This window comes from Aethina tumida, chromosome 4 (assembly GCF_024364675.1).
Source record: "Aethina tumida isolate Nest 87 chromosome 4, icAetTumi1.1, whole genome shotgun sequence".
NCBI classification, from domain to species: domain Eukaryota; kingdom Metazoa; phylum Arthropoda; class Insecta; order Coleoptera; family Nitidulidae; genus Aethina; species Aethina tumida.
This window is the reverse complement of record NC_065438.1, coordinates 29,257,106-29,277,494: the sequence shown is the minus strand read 5'-3', so window position 1 is coordinate 29,277,494 and position 20,389 is coordinate 29,257,106. Positions and strand designations below refer to the sequence as shown.

The window sequence follows — 20,389 nt, the reverse complement described above, 5'->3', positions numbered from 1 at the left end:
AAATAAGCTTATCAAAGATATTAACTTTTTTGGTTTCAGCGCACCTGAATAATTTTTTTAATTGGTTTATTGTGAGCTATTTGTTAAATTATATATTTTAATTTATCCCTTACGATATCAGTGGCTTGCTTTGATTCCGACAAAGCACATAAGGAAGGAAGGAAAGGATAGTTATACCTTAGATACATAGATGGGGCGACAATGTTATGAATAATTTAGATGTCATCGTCATCCTTCTGAACTAGAGACTTCAAACAAGTCTCTTTAGCGCTCTCTCGGCTCTGTTACTACTCATCGTCCAACAAATATGCAAATTTATAAATCTTGAATCTTACTTTGAATTGTGTGGAATTCGAATATGACTGGATCTGCATATAAATTGATAGAAGGAACTACACAGATCATATAAACATTCCCACTAAAATTTATATTAATTTAGATGTCATAATAAAAAAAACATTTTTGTTTTTCTTTTTAACTATGTGATAAGCAACATCCTATATATTTAGCAGAGAAATTACATTTTTAAAAGCATAATTAAAGCATACAAACACATTGTTCCCAGATGTGTGACTTTTTGTGGTTAATATACAATATGAAATATATTTAAAGGGGCCATAGCAAGGACCAAAATAAATCAGAAGTACTTATTTTATATTTTTCTAAACTAAAAGCACTAAAACATGGTGATTCAAGATGGTGCTTTATCACCAAAAGAAATTGCTTCTATGGAACTGTTTCTACAAAACATATCCAAATGATTAATAAAATTGTACCTGATGTGCAGGTTATATATAAAATAAATGTGGAACAAAACTGAGGATCTTTCTTGTTTGGGAAGAAACCAACAAAAAAAAATGATGATAATTGATGACCACGCTACTTCTTGTACATGATACTTATAAAACAGTTGCTCAAGGGAGTTCTCTAAAACAAACAGAGCACTAAGTCCTACCTCATCATAATTGATTAATCATTCATTTAGATGTTACTCCCTAATTTGTCAGTACACAGTTCTAACATTATTTCAATTAAATAACTCTCAATGGTAATAACAAGTATATTAACAGTTCAGTGTCAACCATAGCAGAGGTATACTTAAACAAAGTTTATATTTGAAAAGCTTTTCTATAATTGAGGCCAGAATTTGTTTATTAACACTTTACATATCTACTTTTGGATCAAGAAGATATCCTTCCTTTCGAGGTTGTTTTGTATCTATCATAAATTAAGCATTTTAAATTTTACAATATTAAAATATGAATAATATTAAATGATAATTTATTATATATGTACAGTTTAAGTTTTATATATGTAATGATTAATTTTTCTTTTATTTTTCAACAAATGGTTTTTTAACAACTTCAACTCGAAATTATTTCTGTTGAAACATATTTCTTCTAACAAATTCATGTCCAAAAAATTATTTTCTCAGATACCAGTCAAATTCAATAATCCAACACAAAACAAGATAAGACGCCACAATGTTTAAATTAAGGAATTTGTAAACAATTGAAAACCAATATTTAAACATACTAAAAAGATTATAACATAAGTTAGTCAGTATGACAACTGAAACTGTTTACATGACAAAGGAAAATCATTCGCATATGCACAATATTAAATAAATGCATTTTACTACAGAACTACAGAACTTATCCCTTCTTCAATATAAAAGCTCTATTATAAGAAAGTGAACGAATCAGTTTGACTTTAATTTATTCATTATGACAACCGACTTATACGAGTAAAATAATGTACCGGTAAATAAGACAAAATAAAACAATATATACATTTTATATAATGTTTAATTTGTCACTGGTAGTGTATAACTAGTAAAAAACATATATGTAAAATACTTAAGTCTATAATATATATCTTTACAAATTTTACATTGGGTGATTGGTTTTAGTTTTATATTTTTCATTACTCCTTTCTATTTCAAGATTGTCCATACAATGTATTAGTGATGTTTGACTAGTTAATATCTCTCGAACATTATTTTTAGGTTCTGAAGCTTTCAAAATATTTAAAAGGCCTTCATCTTCATCAACAGTGTCGTCTAAGGCTGTACAACTCTTCATCAATTTCTCAAACAAGTTTGACGGATCGCAAAAACCATTCGCAGGATTAATACCATTTATACCATTTTTATGATCATGACTGGCTTTAAGTAATTTACTTTCTAAAATTTTCTGAACTCCATTCTCTTGAATATTCTGTGATATATCATCAGTATTGTTATCAGCAAATTTTTCACATTCCTTCTTAATTTCCTTAGTTTTTACGGTACCATTATATTCCATTGGAAATTTTGATTTTTTATTTATTCTGTGAGATTTTTTGGAGTTTTCCTTTTTAGGCTTCACTCCATTTGCTTCCACATTTTTCAGCATTAAATTGGAATTTATTCCAGATTTGAATTTTTCTATTGGACTTACTATTGTTTTAAAATTATTGACTTTTTTAAATGTATCTTGTACATTATCTCCATTTTTGTAATCATTTAAACATTTTTTGATCTCTAGTATTTTTTTTCGTCTAGTCGGTTCATAAATAACTTGTGGGTTTATTCTTATTTTATTTTTTTCGTTTATATTCTTTCGAGAAGAACTTGGCCAAAGCGAATGTACACTTTTAGCATCTCGTTCATTTTCTTCTTTAATTTTGTTTTTACTTTCAGATAACTTCATCTTGTGAACAGATAGCATGGATTTGTTATCGGTCAATGAAAAGTCAGATGAACTACCAAGGGAATTAAACGATATAGTTTGGGCAGTATTACACCATTGATATTCGGGTTCGAAATCTTCAGACTGTTTATCTTTTAGTATTTGGAAAATTGTATTAATTGTTTGAGGGTTTACCTTTTCATTTTGTCTTAAATCTATTATCTCTAATGATTTTGCATAGGCTAATAAATCAATAATTTTGTTTGCTAGTTGTTCAGTTATACCACATTTTTGCAAATCTAATGCTTTTATCCACAAATCATCTTCAAGTTCGTTTAATATATAAGATACGCCTTCATCTCCGAGTTCTTCATTACGGTTTAAAGATATTCTTTTAATACCCCTCATAGTAGTACTATTGGGGTTCTCATACCTCAAAGATCTATGCCAACTTTCACAATATCTATTAATTTGTTGAAATTTAATTAGTTTTGCTAAATGTTTGCCACTTACTGGGGTTAAACCAACTGCTGATAAATTAACTATTTCTACGTTAGGTGTATATCTTAAATACGAACATACCAATTCACATCCCAAATCATTAATGGGACAATTTGAAAATGATAATGATTTTACAGTACCATTCTTTTTCAAGGCTTGCAAGAGTGGTTCAAGATATTCGCTAAATAATGGTAAACCATCTAGTTCCAAGCAAGTCAATACTTGAGTATTCTTAATGGAACAAGAAAGTGACCTAAGTAAATTTTTAAGTATGTACGCCGTCCATAGTGTTCCATATTTTCGTTTTAATTTTTTTGCTTTTTCTTCTGTATCAACATCATGTAAAAATGCACACTTACTAATTCTACTTCTTATATTAATGACGTGAAGACTAGTATCATGACGTAAAGCATTTATAACTGGACTCCAGTCTTCCAACTTTAGTCTATCTGCCACAAAATCCAATACCGTTTTGCACTTATTCCTCGTAGGTTTAACAATTGGCGCTGGACTGCTATTTAAACGGCGACACAATTCGGCGTACCAAACATAAAATACATTCACGGGTTTTGTATTAACTCTGGCGCTTGATTTTGCCGATTCGGTCATTCTACCAAGAATGGGACGTTGTCAATCTTACTTATCCGGGGTTAAAAACATTACCAATAATACAATAATATAAAAATTTCTTGAGTGACAAACAGTAAAAATAAATTTGACGTTTACATGAATGTGTTTTGTGACACATTCATAAGACATTTTTTTAAGGTAGATTATATTGAAAAACAAATGTCGCCACTAAACATCTACTATTGTGAGTATTATTTAGGTAAATGTTTTACATCAATGCTAAATATGTGCAATGCAATTAATCAGTGATACCAATTTTCAACAAAATAAAGTAAATCAATTTTATTAATTACAATTATTATTTATAAATAAATCAATTAGAAGTTATTATCTAGTTATTCGAAAATCGACAACACAATTGTACCCCATACTCATCACCAGGGTCATAGTGATAATGACATCGAATTCAGACCGGTACACAATAACATAACAAACAATATATTAAATAAAAATTGACGACTATTAACATCAACGCAGATACCCTAAGTATCCGAAATATAAAGAGTGTTTAAAATTTAGAATTCGAAGAGGTACTTAAATTTTGTATTTTTACATAGTACTTTATAAATTGGACTTAATTTGGATTAGCAGATTAATGATCTATGTATACATATGCACATATATTATATTGTATATGGATGGTATAACTTAAGAAGTTTTTATTTATAATTAATGTATCATATAGTTTTTATTATTGCACGGATTGTTATTACAAACACACAATTCAATTAATAATAAAAATTATTTACTTATTCTTAAATTAATAATAAATATTGATATTGTAATTGGCCAGTTGTGAGGTTTGAATTTACCGCAAAGAGAATATTCGAAAGAAAAGAGAGAGCCATCTGGCCGCAAGTATACCTTTAAAGATCGAAGGAAACTGTAATAGATATGGAGGAAGTTTGGTGAAATCCGTTTACAAATAAAATTTCTATCTGTTTATCGTCTAAAAAGATTAATAAGAAAGATTATGTTAATATTCAACATGTTATCAAGTTGTAATAATTTAATATTATAAAAAATATTCAAATAGGAAGATGCAAAATGCACAGCTATCACTTCACCCTGGCTTGACCACTACAATATTAAAGTTTACCTATAACAAATCAAATATTATTTATACAAATTATGAACACACTGTAACAACCATATCGGTGAATATTTCATGTATAAATAATTCAGATACAAATAAAAAAACTGAATATTCGACTGGCAAAAAGTAGAGCAACTTTTTACTAAATGTCACTAATCTCTACAAAATCTACAATAATTTTTAGTTTTACAATATACACCAAAGTAAACTGTGTTAAGTAAGAAATTACTTTCCGAATTAAAATCTCGGATTCTATCGTTTTTTCAATCCGATGAGGGATATACCAACATCGGTCGATTGTAACGCATGTTTTATAACAACTTTCAAGATTTGTTTATTAATGTGGAAGGAGAAAATAAAACTGGAACTGGGTTTCCGGGAAAACAAATTTTATTCTACTCCAAAAAAGATCCTTTCTTGACTTCCAGCAAAATAAAAGGTCTACTTGAAACACAACTTGGAATTAATGTTTCTTCAAAAACCGTAAAAGATAGATTACTACAAGGGAGTCTTCATGCGAGAAGGCCAGACTAAAAAATCACTATTATCAGACAAGCCATAGTTGAGTTTACCAGGTCTCTTTTACACTGGACTTTAAATGATTGGAAACAAGCGATCTGGAGTGATGAAATCAAATTTAATCTGGTTAGCTGTGATGGGATTTTACATGTAAGGCGACCATTCATGAAAAGTTTAACACAAAATTTACCATACACACTGTTAAACACGGCGACAGGTTGGTAATTGTATGGGGCTGCTTTTCGAAATTTGGAATGGGTTCTCTCCTTTGAAATATTGAGGAACAGCATGGTACCACATTAATTTCCACAAGATAATGACCCGAAGTACACTCCGCAGTGTGCAATGGCTTTTAAGGAAAAAAATAATGTTTTAAACTTCAATATCAATTTCTCAGTCTAAATTCCATTGAAAACTTACAAATTCTTTGTAATTTTAAAAAAGATGCTGAACTTTCTGCAAATACTGTATTACTTTGAAGATTTAATAAGATTTAAAGAAAAATATTTAAGATTAAATAATATACAAAGTGCCCCATAATATGTGGTAAATCAGATTCATAGAGAACGCATAAAAATAATATGACCAGTTAATATAATTTTTTTCTACGGCCTTCTTTACGGATATACGGGTCCATATAATGGACGCCCCCGTTAATTCTCGATCACTCACTAAAACCAATGCCAATCCAATGTGTGTAAGAACTAATGTAGGGGCATTCTGGAATGTCCAACAATTTTCAATTCTTAGAGCTAGGGAGTGCATAAGAGTAAAACGAAATCATTGTTTACAAGAACAAACATTGTACGTGTAAATTCACATTTTTACTATTTTGTTAAGTTATTGCCAACTTCAAAATGCCGGTAAGTAAAACATAGCGTTCTGTAAATGCTTTGTACACAACCAATGTTGTATACAACACAAATAAAATTTGGTTATTTTTATGTATTTGGAAGTTCCTGCCCTATTTCCCTGATAAAATTGTAGTAGTAGGATATATTATGTAATTAGTATCCATTTACATACCATTTTTTCATTAAAGTAATATTTAAAGATTACGCAAAATGAGTTAGACCCTCCAAGTATAACGAGTATGAAAATAATATAACATTTTGCACGAAACTAAAAGAGGAATTAGCAATAAAACAAACCGGTGTTTTGTATAATAGTATGATAGATCAGTTCGTAAGATATAATGGCCTGAAAGCAGCTGGTAGTGTAAAAACCCAATAGTTAAAATAGAAAAATCTTATGTATAAAGTCACACCGATAGGTAGAACAATTTATTTGGTGTATAAGCTTCTTAACCATTAACAGCGGTTAATGAAAATTTACCATTCAATCCCAAAAATGACATAATATTTCAGTCAAATAAAGGGATATATATATATAATATTCATTTAATTACAGAGTGTGTCAGCGTTACAATGAAAGACATTTTCCACGGATTGTCGAATTGGAAAGGAACCAAATCATACACTATATATGAAGATATAATTTGTAACTTGATGTAAAAATGATAAATATATGTTTTTAATATAATTTATTACTTACAATGTTAAATATTTAAGTTCAACAAATCATTATAACAACACTCAAATAACAATATATATATATACAAATATCTTCTATAAAAATTAGACATATTTCTTTATAAATAATGTATCACATTTTGTAAAAAGAGCACCAAATATTAGTGCAATCTTATGAATTTTATTAATATAATTCAATAAGCTGCTTCACATTCCATAAACAAAAGCAACAAGGGGCTATTAAATATTAAATAATATGGTGATGGTGATGGTTGTGTGAATGTAAAGCTTTTTAAAAGGAATACAACTCATGTTGACCTTACACAATATGTTAAAAAGTTCATAATCAAAAATCTTCAAATAATTTTAATTCAGATTCTTCTAATGTCCTGGTTGATTTCCAGTCTCCCTCAGGGTAGTCATCAAAATTACTGGAATCTCCTTCATACATTATTTTTGGCACAATAGGTGGCTGAAAATAGAACAAAAAAAAACAATGTTAGTAAGTGACTACTTCAATTATTTAAAATAATTTACTTTAGATTGATATACTTACTGTTAATTTTCTCATTAGAACTTCCTGCCAATCAATACCTTTGAACCATCGATGTCGTTTAATATCATCAGCTCCACTCTGTTTAAACATATTTTTATTTTTTATTTAAAGGAAACAGTTGTTACTTACCTTCATATTTCCTAATCTTTTTGTTCTATCTTGTACTAATAGTTTTTTTATGAGATCTTTAGCAACCGGATCTAAATGTTTCGCCCATTCTATTTTTCCGCTTAATATTTTTTCATATATACCAAATGGATTGTCATCATAGAAAGGTGGATATCCAGCCAACATTTCGTATATTAATACTCCTAAAAAAATGTTTTATAATGTTCCTCTATTAAGTCACAGTTAAATAATACTATTGTATATTTATGACGCAAAAATATTGTGAAACCTGCTTTACTCAAAAGCCTACTTCTTAAGTAAACATAAAGCATATCTCTTAGTTCTAGCTTTTAACAAAAATAACAAACTTATAACAACAATAACTAACAATCAATGTTAAATATTACTGCTTGCTAAAAATATTCCAACAATCCATACGATTTTAAAATATAGTATCGCATATTTTAAACCAACTATCTTGAAAAAAGGTGTACTTTTTTTACTAAAATATCAAAGTAACCATATTTATTAGACATTAAGATCATATATTTCGTTCGATTATAAGTTCAGTAATTAACTGTGACTCATATATAAACTGCGATAGACAAGTTAGGACTGAAAATTCAACTTTTTAACAAGTTAAAAAACAAAAGAGTTCCTTATAGAACAGAAGAAACGTTCTCAATATACTGTGATGGGCTATTTTGCTACGTACCAGTTAACCTATATGGCAATATCACTATAACAGCGTGAATGTCCTAAACATGCTACTCACGAAGAATATTATATCAGAAAGAACTAGTTTGAAAGTTATATTACTTGAAAATAGAAAAATATTATGTATAGTGTCCCACCCACCGGTAGATACAACAATTTATACGGTGAATTTCGATACTTCCAAAAATAACAGGATTTAAAAAGTTGATTGAAATACATATTTGAAGTATATATAAAACACGTTACCTAGTGCCCACCAGTCCACCGCTTTGTTGTGTCCTTTGCTCTGTATTATTTCAGGTGCCAAGTACTCGGGTGTTCCACACAATGTCCATGTTCTATCAGTTAATTTTTTTGCAAATCCGAAATCTGTAATTTTAAGATGGCCTTCTTTATCAAGCAGAAGGTTCTCAGGTTTAAGGTCTCTGTAGACGATACTTTTGGAATGGAGATATTCCAAAGCACTGACTATCTCTGAACTGTAGAAGTTACCAGTTGAGGTGCTAAATCTACCAGCATTGCGAAGGTAGGAAAATAACTCGCCACCACACACATATTCAAACAGCATGTAAATACAACTGTTATCTCTGCTGCACCATAAACTGAAAGAATGTCGATTGAAATAAGTTTCAAATTTTATCATATCAAATAAAAATAGTTTTAAATGTAAGTAGGGTAAGTTTTGTTTAGTAATGCTCAATTAATAAAGGAACCAGTCATTTTTTTTCTTAGTTTAATTTACAGTTTGTTTTTCAGAAAAATAGAAATATTGTTATAGTTCTTCAAGTGATAAACACATTTTTGGTGCATAGTTGGTATAGTTATATTTGCAAATTAATGTGATTTCTACTTTTTCTTGTATCACTTTCTAAACAATCGCCAATTTCTAATAGTAAAATCAATCTAAAAAAATGATATTAGCACTAATAAAATGTAGATTATGTTTATTTTATTACTATAAAAATATTATTGCTCTAACTCACAGATAATAAAATAATTCGAACAGTTATAAAATAGTATTAAGTTTGGATTTCATTTTTTTATTAAAAGAAATAAATAAAATAAGAGTAATAGTTATTCTTTAATTCGATTTTACATTAATGGAATAACAAGTAAAAAATATAATTTTGTGTATGTATTTTTTCGTAATATGTATATATTTTTTAAAACAAAATATGATTACAGAATTAGAAAAACATTTCTAACAACAAATATTCTAATGGGTAACAAATTATTAGGTTAATTTATCTTACAAGAGGTTTACTCATTGAACAATGAATTTGTTGTCTCATTCTGCAGCCGAGTGGACAACCAATTGAAAGGTGTTTGCTCCATCGAGATTCAGAGTAAAGGTTTCATAATATCATAATTCAAATAGACTACTAGAAAAACGCGTGACATTCTGACTGAAGAGATTCAGTGCAATATTATTAATATACTGATTGAAACTGAAAAAATTGATTGATGAAATCAGATATGTTTTAAATTAAAATAGGAACTAAATTTAAATGTGTTTGTTTGAAAACATCTGCCACTATCTAAAAATTGAATGAATAGGAAACGTGCTAGTAGTGTAGGTTGGTTACTTTTCATGTTACATTTTGTTGGCACGTTGTTTAACTCTCTGACGTAATATTTTTCTCTGCAGATTTGTTAATTCTTAGCAATACATGGATTGTTAATGTTTTTTTCTAAAACGTTTGAAAATTAGATGAACTAAGTGTGCCGTTAGTTGGTAAATTTCGTCGGGTCACTTTCATTTAAAACCAGTTTCAATTTCTTTTGTCCGGCCGAAAGCAACAACACCTAAAGGAGTAAATTCTTGGGCGTGACTTATTCGATTACTGAAAGATATGAAAGTGAGTCACAGGAAGATGACCCCGCAGCTAGATCTGGTACATCACATAAATAGTTTTGCTCCACATTTACCACAATCACTCTCCACAATAATATAAATATTACAAATTGTTGCAAAAGAAACAAATATGGTTGATAGATTATTATTAGTATTTATTTAAAAGTAAAATGTCGAAATATGTATTTTTCATTTAAGAAATTTATCTTAAATATAGTTAGTATCTCTAAATAAAACTGGACAATAAACAAACACTATGAACTAATTTATGATTTAATTTAATCAAATGCATAATATCTAGAGAAGAAAATTTTGTAAAAAATAAACTAATACTAAATGAATGTATGTTGAGACATTGTATCGTAATAACGTAGATGGTTTATAATGTAAATTCAGACAAACAAAATTATTTTACCTTCAAAAGATACGACGCGTAGAAAATTATCGTGCCAAATTTATATAAACAGTACAAAAGAAATTCAAATCGGAAAAATCGACAGGTGGTTCATGATGTATCTTTAGATTTTACATCGTCAGTGCTAGCGTGTTTTGGCACTCAAACCATCAACATATTTTAAATTAGTAGAATCATTATTTAATTCGGATTAGACGTTTATGATACGTAAGGATTTATTTGTAACAATTGTTTACTATATTAGGCAAAATATCATATGTCCCATTTTAATATTATCAAAATACAACAAGTTGTATTAAATTTGAATTAACACGAATAATTATCTTAACATAAATAACGTAAGACTTATTGTCACCAGGAATTACCTTTATTCTAGTGTAAGTTAAGCAAGTACTCACAGATTTACAATAAATGGATGCCTAATTTCCTGAAGGATATGCTTTTCATTTTTCACGTGTTCCACCTGTTTCAGCCGTATAACATCTGCCAAACATAATATTTTCATAGCACCGTATTCATCTGATGTTTTGTTCTTGCACAGTAACACTCTGCCAAAGGTACCTGTTCCTGTAAAGAAATTATATATTGAAAATATGTATTGTAAAGCATAACAGCATCTGCCAAAAATATGTAAAAATGTTTCAAGTAAAATTGTTTGATTAGTCTTACATATTTCTAAAATCTTATAAACTACATAAAATAAAACAGTTTAATTACGACTGGTAATTGCTTACATTTATTTGTGAAGTATTAACTAATTCGTCAAATTTATTTTCTTGTACATTATTGAAAATTTATAAATAAATAGTTCTTAATTATGACTAATAGAAGTCTTAGATGCATTTTATAATTATATATGTATTTTTTTTTCTTTTTTTGAAAATCCAGAGACAGATATAAAAAATATGTTGTTGTGCTGTGTATATACAAACCTTCAACAACTTTGCCAAGTTTAATATATTTCAGACCAATTGTATAAACTTTGAAAGAAAATTTATTAAAGTTAAAAATCCTAATGTTTATTTTTTTATTCTATTATTTACGTGGCGGCTCTTGAGGTTTGAGTCTGGTAAAGTACATTGTTTGTTATATTAAATACGTTAGGGTGGGCCAAACAAATGGACTATTTTTTTTAACTTCTGAGAATAAAAATTGATTTCTAGGCACCTTTAAGAAGTGCTCTAGAAATATGAGCTCTTAATTTTAATACGAACGTTCTTCTCATCTCATTTTTCTATTTTTTCTTCTGTTCCATATGTCAAAATCCATATCTCATCATTACTCCATCGTACAGAAAATTACTAGTTACCTTTCTTGTAGCAAATTTAATGCTCTACAAAGAAAGTATCTTACAATTTTTTCATAACTCTTACCGTTAGGAAGATATTGGAGGTCAAAGGTTGAAGAATTTAATTTTTTTTACTGTTAAATTATACAACTCGTAAATAAATAAATATTTTAAAATGGGCAACATATATCTTTATAAGAAACTAAACGCTCTACATGGTTAATCGATTACTCTACTCATTTAAAAGATATTCGCATTCGAAACCCAATGCTGAATATAATACTTTTTAATGAATATTTTAAATTTATCCATTTAAGTCATGAAATTTGAGTTAAATGATTATCTATTTCAGAAAAAATAATATTTTTATTTAAGAAATATTGTTAAATACATCAATAGAAAAGAAAAAAGTATACATATTAAAACTCAGCTGTTAATTATTTGTTTAAAGTTATACACGGAAAGACATAACTGAGGAGCTCCAAAAACTATGTATGCAATGAAGTGGAAACATATAAATGAAAAAAAATCACAGATGACAAGTTATGAACAACAGAATTACCAACATTTGAAATTAAACTCCCAAATTCTCCCACATAAAAAATATTCAATTACAAATTTTGTGGAGAAATATCGAGTTACTCCTTAAATAAACCTATTGAAAAATATTAAATCACGATAATAAATTGTGATAAGACCAAAATTATGAAATGAAAATATTGTTAAAAAATTGATTAGAAAGAAATATATATCTGCACAAAAGATAAGACATAACTTAGAAACAGTAATTTTATCAATATATTTTCAAAATTCACGATTTAAATTATTAAAAAACTATTAAAATCTGTACGCATTGCAATTCGAATGCGAATGGATATCTTCTAACTGGTTAAGGCTAATAGTTTAATCACATGAGACCTTTTTTGTAGAGCGTAGTATAGTAAAAATAAAAGTTCTGTTAATATTAAAAAAGTTCAATTGGTTGTATAGTGTGATGCAAAGTAACATCTAGTAAACTTTTAATAACCAATCGGTTTTCTTCAACGAGACACACTTATTTAAAAAAAAATCAACTACGTTAATGGCATTTCTTATATTAACATATTCTTTCGTATCATTACTAGTTATTATAAGCAAATTATAATAAAAAGGAAAATCTATATTTTGTAGACCTTACTTCAACTACCAGACACACTCGACGAAAGAGTTCGTGAAACTGTAGAATCGAACATATTCGGGAATTCGTACACGAATTTCCGATTCAAACAGTCTAGTTACTTATAAAACGTTTAGTCTCGAAGAGACGCATTTAAAAGTGCCTCTGGAATAAAGTATTCATTGAAATTTAATATGAATCTGTTATTGCTTGTTTATTTCTCGGTTTTACCTTTCTATCATTGTTTAAATATTAAGTGGTATTCTATTTTAAAAAATTGAGAGATTAACAATGTTAAAAAATATTCTTTTCAATATTATTATGTCAACGAAATAAATCATTTTCATAGATGAGACACGGCATCATCTGCCTCATCTGAATAGCCGCCACTGATTATTTTTACTTTACTAAACTCAATAAGAATTGCAGATATAATATTTGAGTTAAATCAATATTTTACTTATTTTTGTATATGTATGATACCTTTTCATAAATTGGACCAAAATATATTAAACTGTTTTAAACAAATGTTATTTCAGACTCTTTGTTTGTTTTAATTTTTAGAGTTCGTTACACGTAGTTGTTTATAATTTGTAATTGCTTGCTTCCATCTACATAATATTTACTATTTAATTTACTAGACTTTATTCAAGTCTGCTTCAATTAACTATGTTATTACAACTAAAATTAGGTATTAGAAAGAACTGTAAAAATTAAACATAGTTATTGATAATGGTGCTGTGTAAGATTTACACTTGGCAAATATGATTTAAAACCCAAAATATACATTACCTCTTCACCATATTTTATTTCTTTTTACATTTTTACTTTATAAAGTAGGTCATAGAAATATGTAAGTTAATCTTATTTATATAAAGTAAAAATTTAAAAAAATAACATAATGACAAATCAAGCTCGGTAAGCATAATTTTTTGACACACTAATTTATGAATATCAAACGAAAGTTTATTAGTGACAAATTATATAACAACTGTTGCATATGGATAGTTTAAATTATAATTTCTTACTCTCTTTAGTGGATTATTTAACGCAATAAGCATTTTTGTTAATAGACTGGTTTTATTTCCTGTTCAATGAAGGTCGGTAATATTACAATATATTGCAAAACCTAGGTAATACGTTTAATATAATATACTAGCATTAATAATAAACCTATACGGCTAGTGAAATATTATATCTGGTGTTATTGTTTATAAAGAATGATAATTTATTATATGTACATTATATCTATAAATACTTCGGTTATTTCTTTCAGAGAGTGAGTTTGTTATGATATAATAACAATTTCAAAAGATTACCAGGTGCAAATTTATCATATAATATTTTATTTAACGTTTCGTTATTTATAAAAATTGAAAATATCGTACTCTTAACAAAAAAGTAAGATAACATAATGTTTTATTAATAGACAAGCGTGGGAGAATAATACTAGTGACATCTTAATACTCGTTCTGAGTCAGGCAGTATTTAAATTAAATTTAAAATTTGTCTTCAAATAGCTATTAATAATAAAAATGTATATGTATATGTATATGTATAAAATATATTTGGACTTAATTTAATATGAAAATAGTATTGAGAGAGGATGGAAGAGACAATTGTCTGAAAAATATATATAAACCATAAAAAACATTTAATGACTTTATATACACAGCAAATAAATATTCGGAAAATTCTCACTCTAACATAAATTATATTTACACGAATTTACACTTGATATTATAATTTATCTATTGAATTTCTCTTTATAAATATTATTCTATATATCAATATATAATATTTCTGTAACTGATTTAATTAATTTTCCGTAAATCAATATTCCATATCTATGATGATGAATTTAAAAATATTTTAAAGGTAAGAAGTATGTTGGGAAAGTTATCCTCATATAGATGGAGATATAGGAACCATTCTTCAGATAAATATATTTCTGGTCAGTCCACGTTTAATGGCCTCGTAAAGCGCACAGTTGCTTACTGGCAATCATTCGTTGAAACTTTGTAGGTCAACATACGCAGTTTGGCGTTATGAAAACGTAAAGCAAAGGTACGATGCGTCGGATTGTAATTAAATAATCAATAGGTTATGAGAAACATATAATGTGTAAATACTAATGTTGTATAGCAAGATGTAAAGTAGGTATGGTATTGTCTAATTTAACTAAAGAACAAATAACTAAGAATATATAATTACCAATATTTTAATAACATTCTGTAATTTGTAAATTGTACATGTAAATTTATATGGTTTATTAAATGCTTACAGAGTTTCTAAATCTTCAAAGAAAAAAGGTAGCCATTACAATTTAAGCATGAAAAAAAAAAACAATTTAATTTTTATCATTAATTTTAATCAGGAAGTAAATTTATTTTAAATTGATCGCTTCATGAACAATAGTTTATTACTCATTTTTGCCAAAAAAATTTTTAATAGATATAATGTTAACAATTTGGCAATTATCCATCTTATTCGGAACATATTCCTATAAGATAAAACATAAGTTTTACGAACGCAATTTCAAATTAATCTATAATATTCATTGGAAGTTTACGTGGAAATGTAAACGAAGGTAACTTCAAATTTACCAATGTTAGTTTTCATATATATTTCAGAAATATTCGGAGATATCAATTTAAATTATTTAATTAAATTATAATTTTACTTATTCTTAATTTAATTTTGGCAAAGAAAAATAGGCCAATACTTAATCAATTTGAATAATTATCATAGTTACTCAGAATTTATAAATAGACAATTAATAGCACTATCGAGTTTAGATTTGGCATTAATAAATATCAGCATTAGCTATAAAAGTTCATATATTCCTCTAAAAATACATTGATCATGTTCTTTTAACACCTTAAAAATTGAAAATATTAATATATAAAATAGTTTATGAAATTATTATTTGTTTTCAAATATGGGTTAGTATACTATACCAACATAAACATAAATTTAAGTTAAGGTTAACTATTTAAAGCGTCAAATCTAATGCAGGTCAATTTAGTATGTTTTAGTCGATACCATGATAATTAAAGATCACAATAAAAATAAACATATCTAAAATTAAAACACGAACAATATAAAACGTTGCAGCAGTATGCAACCAGCTGAATTTAGTATCTTTGAAATTGAGGACAAAATTGTAAAATCGCAAGAGATGTGTCTTCTCTCTAATTGTGGCTCGTTCTACTTTAGCTTCCGCATGTTAATGTAAATATAACTTTCGAGCACAAACCCTATATTTAATTTAATTAATGTCTTGTCTCAGAGATCAAACAGCTAGAACAATATTTTGCTAAAATTATTCCAATTTTTCTTTTAGAACTTTATATAATTCCTCTAATAATACAAGATAAACAAATGGAAATTCACATAAAATAGAAATTTTATGTCGAATTTGAAGTTAGTCCTTGGTCTGTAAAATTAGTATTTTTATAGAATTTTAATCTGTTTTCTTTTTATGATAGATATAACATACAATCAAGCATTGTATATAATTAAACATTCATTTTATAAAAAGTTTCAGGCGAAGATTTTTATACACATAATCAGGGAGGGTCAATAAAAAAATAATATTAAATGTAATATTTGTTTATTTATTGATCATAATTATTAGATAAAAAATGAATATCAGTGAATTAAGTTAAACAATTACGAATTTTGTTATATTCTACAATTTGTGAATTACAAATATCGTTTCGTTAGACGTACTCTGGGAATTACTCTATACTTAAATAATTTTAGACATTTTTAGGCACTAAACCAATTTGGATTTACGTATAGTTTAAGTATAAACGATACGTACTTATGTATGATGTTTACTGTTTATTGTTTTTATGAGTATTTAGATATTTAATTTTGTTTATTGGGGTAGTGATAAATTAATCTATTTTGGTGAAGTCTTATAATTGAGAGCAACGATAACACTAATTTATCTTAATTATTAAAATTTATTTGTGAACGGAAAATTGTTGTAATTGTCTATATACAATGAAAAACAGGTAGTGCGTATTATGTCAATAATAATATGTTTGTAATAGTCCATCTTCATTACCGAATATCGATATGAAATTATTTTATATAAAGAAATTTGCATTCCAAAATTAGACCGTTTCATTTTCGCTATTTCACACAAGTGTAACACATTTTGATTAAAGTAGACGGCTCGACCGTTTTATTTTTAAACTATCTTTTGAAATCATCACTTAGTCATATACAGTGTCATAGATAATCATTTTAACGGTTTTCAATTTACAGGAATAAATTTAGAATGTCCGTAATATACTTGTTTTATAGAATTAAATTGAATTGGAAAATCAATTGAATTAAAAGCTATTTTTAAAAGCCATTTAAAAAGTACATACGTATAAATTATTTTAAAATCTCAAGTTGACTGCTACGATTTATATAAGCAAATAAACAGATTCAAGTTATTTAATGTATTTCTTACGTTTGCATATTTCTAAAAATAAATTAAAATTAATGGTAGTAGCAATTGAGGTTTGAATTGATTTCTACATTATCATGTACTTATTCAATTAAAGTGCACCACATTTGATCTATTAATAAAATTCAATGAAAATATGTCACGGTACCAGCAAGACCATATTGATTGATTGAATAAGTATGTGTACTTACCAATGGTTTTAATAATATTAAAATCTTCAATATCTAATCCATCTTTGTCTTCATCAGAATAATCTTCAGTGGTTGGTGTTGATGAATCCAGACTGTCTGTACTTTCATGTCGGCTTCTAATACTATTATAATCCGCCATTAATGATTTGTGAAAGTAATAAATAAGTTGGTTTCCGAGATAAATACACCTTTTAATGCGGTCCGTATGTGTCTTTCTCTTTTAGCCGGCACTATTAGAATACAACTGACTCGATTGAACTGAGATCGTTTAAAGATCGCGCGCGCTGTTCGTCAATTACAATTTCTTACACGGTTGCCATACGTGACAATATAAATCGAAAGTAGGAGATTTGTTGGGGATAATCTTTCGGTTAAACAGTTGTTAAGGTTGATTACTGTTAAATTGTTAGATTTCTGGCTTGTTTAATCTGTGATAGGAACTCACATGTTTTAAATAAATAAAATGGATAGGATTAAAACGGAACTTGAAGTTTATAGTGACCCCCCACCTTATTATCTTATTATCCTAAAATATTAGTCGGCAAAATTCAAACGTGGCTTTGCACACATTTTTGATCGTCCAGGGCATCTAAATGAACTTGCCACTTCAAAAACGATTGAAAAAATCTATGATATCGTGATAAACGACAAAAGAATATTCGTTCTGAAAAGAATTTATGCATCTCAATTGAACAGATTCAGAACATTTTAACACTTTTTTGTTATTAACAATAATCACACGCGTGTGCCTACTTCAAAAGAATATTTGAATTTTCTTTTCTCTCTTCACAATGTTTGGATTATTTCTGTATTTACCATACTTTTCTGACTTAGAACTCAGTAATTATTTTCTATTTTTAAATATGAAAAAATAGCATCTAGGAATTTAAATCTTTAAATTTAATTGACAGGTAATTTTATTGAAACATAAAAAAAATATATTTTATTTCAAATTCAGGTCTCATATATTGTTAATTATTACTATTAGTTATTACTAATACATTTTTTCCATAGCTATATTATTATCAGTTTCTCAGATATGTCCCACAACCTCCATCAAAACCTTTATCATTATATAATTTAGAATATATAGGGATCATTTGAATTGTATTAAAATATAAAATAAGCATAAAATGTATATTTTCCTGTACATAAATAATAATTTCATTATGATACAGCGAAAACTATATATAACACTTTTCTGGGCCACTGAGCAAAACAAAGTTTCCACAACGCGTTACGAACAAAATATGTCACCCACAAAGTGATTGTATTATGAATAATTTGATTTACTCATATAATAAATGAAAATAATTAATAAGTAAAAAATAAATAGTATTTAACTTATACAAATCTCATATTTTAATTCAAATGAATCAACTAAATATCGCAATGAATTTAAATGACGACAAAATAAATTGTAGATAACGATTTTGGAAATTTGCAAATGTTTTAAAACTTCAAATATTAAAATATTATTTAGTTCATCGTTATTCCTTATAATATTTTTGTATCTTAATCATATTCGTTCAGCTACAAACGTGTTTTAGTTTTATTTTAGTAATATCATGTAGTTTAAAAAATATTAGAATTATGTTAAGTTGTTTTTATGTCTCCTAGTACTAACCCATTAAATTAATTAAGTGTATTTTAAAATAGAAGAAACGAGGACAACGTCCAAACAGTGTTAAAAAAAATTCATTTCGTGGTAGTAACACAGGCGCCAAGGTGTCCAGATTATATGTAAACCTTTGAGAATCATAAAATTTCCTTTGAGTGAGTCCAACCACCACGCAGTGGTTAGTGTGCATCTACTTTGGACTCATTTAATCATTCACACTATGCACAAACAATGCAACAATGCATAATGTAGTTGCGCTTTAGTTTATGTCAACTATAACTATATAATTGCTTTCTATAGTGAGTATCCTATCGATGAGAAGAAGTCATAAACTGAAGATTCCAGGTCTTCTGAATACGGTGGGTAGCATAAAGTTCCTAATAAAGCAATGAAACCTTTTCTTTGATCACTTTGACTGAATGTGCAGAACGTGCCGCAGAATAACTTTGCCGTGTTTTCGACATTCGACAACATTTGTTGTTTGAGATTTTAAAATATATCCATTGTCCATCGCTAGTTACACGCAGATACAAGAAACCCCTTTTAGCGTAAATGCATCATTCTTTACACAGTTTTTCCTTTTTCCATCTGCCATTCCTTCAGCTCATGTGGAATCCATTTTTCAACTTTTGAATATTTCCAATTGTTTTCAGGCGATCAATAGCTTGTCGAGTAACATTCAACTGCTTAGTGTGTTTGTGGAGTTAGTATTTCGTCTTCGTCCGATCGATAATGCTTGTAGTTCATCTTCTTTTAAACAATTTCGGGTTCTTTGTCAATAACATTGAAATCGCCACTTAATGGTTGGAACAAGATTGCCATAAATCTCAACAAGAATTTAATGATTTTTCAATGCCTTTTGATTATTAAACACTAAAACTGAAACAGATGCCACAAATTCTGTTTATTTGACTCAACATTACAAATGTTGACCATGAATATGTTACTTACTCGTAAACAACTAAATGCATATGACTTTTGTAACGGGGTGTGTTATCAACAAAACAGAGTTTTGGGTTTGTTATCTACTTCAATAGGTTTTATGTACTTTACAGAAAAAC

General features: G+C 27.7%; 2 protein-coding genes across 2 annotated transcripts; both read right to left on the bottom strand.

Annotated features, from left to right (window-relative positions):
• Positions 1-1,790: 1,790 nt before the first annotated feature.
• Positions 1,791-3,953, bottom strand: LOC126265266 (protein Cep78 homolog). The gene has a single exon (XM_049966093.1). It carries the CDS (start codon positions 3,780-3,782, stop codon positions 1,890-1,892), a length of 1,893 nt encoding a protein of 630 aa, XP_049822050.1. The 5' UTR covers positions 3,783-3,953; the 3' UTR covers positions 1,791-1,889.
• A 2,993-nt stretch (positions 3,954-6,946) lies between these two features.
• On the bottom strand, positions 6,947-17,971 carry LOC109596258 (cAMP-dependent protein kinase catalytic subunit 3). Its single transcript, XM_020011762.2, has 6 exons — positions 17,708-17,971; positions 11,000-11,168; positions 8,578-8,933; positions 7,636-7,817; positions 7,507-7,584; positions 6,947-7,422 (listed from the first exon to the last, which is right to left on the bottom strand). Exons 1-6 carry the CDS (start codon positions 17,844-17,846, stop codon positions 7,297-7,299), a joined length of 1,050 nt encoding a protein of 349 aa, XP_019867321.2. The 5' UTR covers positions 17,847-17,971; the 3' UTR covers positions 6,947-7,296.
• Positions 17,972-20,389: the final 2,418 nt, after the last annotated feature.

Bases quoted from the DNA above. Each gene is read 5' to 3' on its own strand.
- LOC126265266 (XM_049966093.1), bottom strand. From the start codon at position 3,782: ATGACCGAATCGGCAAAATCAAGCGCCAGAGTTAATACAAAACCCGTG.
- LOC109596258 (XM_020011762.2), bottom strand. From the start codon at position 17,846: ATGGCGGATTATAATAGTATTAGAAGCCGACATGAAAGTACAGACAGT. The intron at 11,169-17,707 runs GTAAGTACACAT...ATTTCTTTACAG, and splicing joins TAATATTATTAAAACCATTG to GAACAGGTACCTTTGGCAGA. The intron at 8,934-10,999 runs GTGAGTACTTGC...ACATTCTTTCAG, and splicing joins CATCCATTTATTGTAAATCT to TTTATGGTGCAGCAGAGATA.